This window comes from Gossypium arboreum, chromosome 13, assembly GCF_025698485.1.
Source record: "Gossypium arboreum isolate Shixiya-1 chromosome 13, ASM2569848v2, whole genome shotgun sequence".
In the NCBI taxonomy this organism is placed as follows: Eukaryota; Viridiplantae; Streptophyta; class Magnoliopsida; order Malvales; family Malvaceae; genus Gossypium; species Gossypium arboreum.
Genome location: NC_069082.1, coordinates 68,874,901 through 68,880,343, shown reverse-complemented (window position 1 = coordinate 68,880,343; position 5,443 = coordinate 68,874,901). Strand labels below are relative to the sequence as shown.

The 5,443-nt window shown below is 33.4% G+C and overlaps 1 protein-coding gene across 2 annotated transcripts; it reads left to right on the top strand.

Annotated features, from left to right (window-relative positions):
• The first annotated feature begins 314 nt into the window (after nt 1-314).
• On the top strand, nt 315-3,917 carry LOC108464285 (probable acyl-activating enzyme 16, chloroplastic). 2 transcript variants are annotated; one of them, XR_008277438.1, is made up of 4 exons: nt 315-730; nt 879-1,580; nt 1,831-1,949; nt 2,074-3,917. XR_008277438.1 is itself a non-coding variant. In XM_017764489.2 (4 exons), the coding sequence occupies exons 2-4, from the start codon at nt 1,439-1,441 to the stop codon at nt 2,164-2,166; spliced, it is 354 nt and encodes a 117-aa protein (XP_017619978.1). In that variant the 5' UTR covers nt 323-730; nt 927-1,438; the 3' UTR covers nt 2,167-2,346. The 2 variants fall into 2 exon arrangements, 1 of the variants encoding a protein (XP_017619978.1); XM_017764489.2 differs by having other exon boundaries at nt 323-730; nt 927-1,580; nt 2,074-2,346.
• The last annotated feature ends 1,526 nt before the right edge of the window (nt 3,918-5,443 follow it).

Sequence of the window (5,443 nt, the reverse complement as noted above, 5' to 3'; positions counted from 1 at the left end):
CAACGACGAAATTGACGGATGAGTGAAGAAATATAAGGTAAAATTGTCTGGGAAAAAAATTTTGCTACTACATCCGTCGTTGAATGAGCTATTCTTAACCCCTCCGCCGAATGACGATTTGGTAAATCTAACAAATAAGAGAAAAATAGCCATTCGCCGAATGAAAAAAAAGGTAAACCAAACTGTCTTAACTATTCATTTAAGAATAAAGATTCCATTCTCTCTAACTAAACTTGGCCTAAAAATATTAAAATTAGGTTTATTAAATGAAGTTTTAAAAGGTAAACAACTCAATTATCACTTCATTAAAGAGTGTATTAAATAGCAATAATTACGTTGGCAGGAGAAAAGTCCCGCTGCCTGCTTTCATCAGTCTTTTCAAATCCCCTTCATTCCCCATCATTGGAAATTTAAATCCTGTCTCCATGCCTTTCCCATTTCTTCACCATCTCTTTCTCTTCAAATTTTTGTTCTCATTCGTTTTTAGCTTTGGGTAATCAGAGGTGAAATACACCCCATTTATTTCTCTTTCTCTCGCTTGCTCTATTTTCAAGTTCTTTCTCATTCTTTTTCAGTTTTAGTTTAACCAGAGGCTAAAGAAAAAACACATAAGCACGTTACAGTAGGAATATAGTTTTCGTTAGAGAGATAAAGCCTAAGTTTTCTCAGTAGTTTCTTTTTTTTTTTTTGTGATATTAAAATCACTTGCTTCATCGGAGGGTCATTTTAGGTATGGATCTTTACTTCAACTATCTTTGCCTTTTCATGTCTTTTTTAGTTGCAGATCTATGCTTCTCTGCTTGTATTTTTGTGGGTTTTTGGTTTTCAGCATTAGAACAAGTTTGTTTTGGCCTTTACGTCTCTGTTGTACTTCTCAGATCTATGCTTCTTTAGATGTATTTCAGTGGGTTATTTTGGGTTTTCAGCCCTAGGAAATACTGTTTCGGTTCATATTTTCAAATCTATGGATGTCGGTGTGGTTGTTCTTGTTGGATGCTTTGAGAAAGAAAGAAACTCTGGTTCTGCAAGATTTTACCAGCAGTGGCCTCTCTTTTACAGTCAACTACTTTATTATTCATATTCTCCATTACATTGATTCTTGTCCCAAACAGACACGCTATTCCCTTCATCGTATCGCACGGTAATGTTCTTATCTCAATATCTTTTCTTTTTAATTTTAATTGCCTATTGGGTTTGAATTAATCAAAGTTTCTCACTTTCACTTGTTATGTTGGGTCAATTGTTGATTTCCATGGAAATGGGAACTATGTTTTTGGAGAAACCAATGAACCGCAATGATTGTTTGCTTGGTGGGGTTATTGAAACCTGTCATATGCTATGAAGCTCCATTAGTAATTGTAGAACATGGTGATAAACAAAATGATTAGTGCAAGATGTTTGTTATCGTCTTGCTGGCAAATTTTGTTCCAATGCAAGGATGAAATTTATTGTTCTACTTTGGGGGGAGAAATCACGCCTGGCCAACAATGAAACACTCGGTGTACCTGTATTCAGTTATAAGGAGATGGTGAAGTTAGGAAGAGAAAATTGTGCTGTCCTTATTGATTCTCTTGATGCTAGTAAGTTTGACTACATTTTCTTGCAGAATGAAATTCTCTTTTTGTGATTGCTTTGACTCTACATTTTATTTTTCTGAAATTTCATTGAGTCGTAAATAGCCTCTTCATACATGATGATACCAGAGTGCTTGTTTGTATGTTGCTTTTTATTTAACCATACACCTCGTACAACTTGTCTAAATCATATGGTGTTACTACGAGTTCCCATTTCCTTGATGGAATTATAGTAGTTGGATAAATTTGACTTCAGGAAAAGGTTGCAGATATGAAGTGATCGGCTCACATGATATTGCTGCCATTGTATATACGAGTGGAACCACTAGTAACCCAAAAGGCATTATGCTTTCACATAAAAACTTATTGCACCAGGTAACTTCTTAATGCTGATTTTAGTATTTTAGCTTTGAAGAGTTTCAGAAGAATAGTGTGAAGTAATGTCTGGCTTAACTTAATCTACTGTGTAATATTGTTTGTTGTGTGTTTCGTTTTCCAGATAGAAAATTTGGGGGTTCTTGGACCTGCTAAAGCGGGGGATAGATTTCTAAGTATGCTTCCTACTTGGCACACATATGAGCGGGCTTGTTAGTATTTCGTATGTACGCATGGAATTGAGCAAGTATATACAACTGTGAGAACTTTGAAGGTTTTGTTTATTTTAGGTTTACAGTCTTTAAATTTATATAGAATAAATTGATAAATATGAATCACTTTGACTTAAGTTGTACCATGTTCACTAGTACATTCAATGATTCTCTTCTTTGCTTAATTGTTAGTTTATTAGTAATTTAAATATGTTGATTATGTATATTTTTATTTTGTTTTGTAGGATGATTTGAGAAATTATAAGCCAAATTACATGATTTCAGTACCTTTAGTGTATGAAACATTCTATAGGTATGTCATTTACTTGGGAGTTGGGACATCGATGATCTTAATTAATTAGCTTCGTTGGAATTTTTATCTTTGCAACAACTATATATTACTATTATATTTGTCTGTGCAGGCAATTGAGTTCTCTTTAATAAACAAAAAGAAAAAAAAAAGTTAATTGTTTATGTTGCATTGCATCCATATGTCTTGTAATTTTATGTGTTCCATCAGTTTTCGGTCATGTTGCATTCCCAATGAATATTATAAACTATATTGTGGTATAATTGTTCTGTGGAATTTGTATAGTCAGATAAAAAATTCCAAGTAATCACCCGTAAGAAAAAGCTAACATGGAGAGAAAAATGTAAGGTATGCGAGGTAGATGGTTTTAATTGGTGGGATCATTGATGATGTTGTGGAAATGGTTCATGAAATAATTTTTCCACAAGAATGGGATCTTGAATAGGGGTGCAAATGAGTTGTGTCGAGCTAAAGTTTTTAAAAGCTCGATCTTAAGCTCAACTTGAACTTTGAAGATTAAAGCGCTGCTTGAGTTCGATTGAGTTTCATTTTTCAAAAACTTGAGTGTAAAGATCGAACTGCTCAAGTTCACTTGATTTGGCTTGTTTACCTAGTAAAAAATGAGCTTGATTCCCATGCTCAAGTTCAAACTTACTTATTTGTGCTCAAGCTTGAGTTCAAATTGAAATTTTTCAATATTAACTAAAGATAAAAGGTTCAAGTCGCTTGATGGCTCAAGCTTGAGCTCAACTTGAAGATGACTGATTTGAGTTTTTTTTTCTTCTCTTTGCCAAATCCAAGTAAGGCTATCAAGCTTGAGTTCAACTTGACAATGACTGAATTGATTTGAGTTTTACTTGTAGCCGAATCCAAGTGACTTATGGGCACATGTATCTGGTTTTTACCCCTATTATTGATGTTCATTTTTTAGATACGAGAGTTACACGTTTGTAATTTTAGATTAATTCTAGATGGTTGAGCCATGCATGATTAGTTGATTAAAGAAATTACTTACTCTGATGAATCGAAATAATTTTCTTGTGATAAATATTCCCCTTCATTCTGTATGTTGGATTCATCTTCATGTTTAAATTATCCAAATTAAATGCTAATTATACTATTATGACCGATCTCTGGTTAAACTTATTGTGTAGGGAAACTATTTGATTCTAAATGTTGCTTTTAAAATATTTTTGGATTACCTTGTAGTGGAATTCAAAAGCAGATATCTTCCAGCCCCAATGCTATTAAATTAATAGTATTTTCATTCATAAGGATCAGCTTGGCATACACGGAGTTGAAGATAATTTGAGGTGATGGCAATTTTTGTGAAACTAAAGTTGAATTCTGCAGATTCCTTGTTAATGCTTTATGTTCTTATGCACTCTTCCATGGCTTAAAGTCATTCATTAATGCCCAAAAAATTGAGAGAAATGGGGATTAAAATGCCAGTTTAACCTGATACCCATATTTCTTTTATGGATATAATGCCTAAAGTTCAACTATGACCATATAACTTCATTTCTAATGAATTTGTTTAAGCAATTGTGCCTTTGTATAAATTGTTAAAATTCTGTTAAATGTACATTCAAGGTTAAACATGGTTCTGCTTATCAAGAATTCGTTTGACAAGTTGATAACGCTTTCTGCAGAATATGGTGACTTGTCTAGTAGTCGGTGGAATCGACCAAACTGAATAATGCAAATTAAATACTGTATCCTGTCTTGCTTTAATTTTCATTTTTCTTGAAGTATCAATGTTTAACACATTCCCGGACCTGGATCTAGCATATGACCCTCCAAAAACATGAAAAGGTTCCAAATACATGAAAAGGTTATGTTAACTCGGACTCGGGTGTAAGTGTTGGACATAGGCATCTGACTTGAGTATTTTTAATTTTTTCTAGAATTGAATGTATTTGGAGGACTCTTGGAGGACCATATCTTGATGCCCATGTTCGAGCATGTGTTGGAGATAAATTCAGATACAGTAGTTAAAACACAGTAGTACAGACAGTAGTTATTTAGGCAAAATGAAGAGTTGGGTTAATATAGTGAAAAATTTACCAAAAAAGAAAAAGTCAAACATACCCATATAAAATGCGTGCTTTTAATGTCACATGTAGTGAGTGTTGGTGCACTCATATGGTCCTGTGACTGTCTTTTTCGCTCCAAACGATCAAAGTAGATGAATTCTAATGTTTGTTAGTTGTTTCAACTCATTTTTGCCTTTTGATTTTTATTTGATCAATAGGCACTATGCCTAACAAGAAATCTGAAGGAACCTTCACAGATTGTATCCATGTTCGACAATTTATGGTCTAAAACTATTGCTACAATATTGTGGCGGTTGTATGTCTTAGCAACTCAATTACCAGAAACATGTAGAACCCTTCAAAGGTTCTGAAATTCTTAACTTCATTTCTTAAATTAAAGAACACCAAAAGACTTAGAACCTTATCAGCTCGCTAGATTCCCCACTTTTCTGACTTAAAAACTCATGATTATCGCTCCATACTGAGCTTCCCGTAATTATCTTTTCTTTGGAACAACCAAAGAAGCAGATGAATAAGAGAAGAAAATAAAGTAGAATTAAGAATAATTCACCCTGAGAATTCATTTCTTAGCTATTTATAAACCTTTACGCACAGTCTTCAACCATATCAAAACTATCCATTGGCAATTATTTTATCTCCCACTAAATCAAAACCATCCATTGGCAATTATTTTATCTCCCACTAAAGAACCAGTTGATTCTCATCCAATTGAACAAAAATTGAAACTTCACTATGTCCAAATCAGGCACTAAATTTTCCTATTTTTTCATTAAAAAACGTCAATTTCTTTTAATTTAACACTCAATTATTCCTAACTTCTAGGCTTAAAGAAAATCGGTTGCGACAACTCTCCCAACCTAAAAGAAAATTTTATTCTCGAAATTTCTTTTCACGATCAGCCTCAAAAGAAGACTC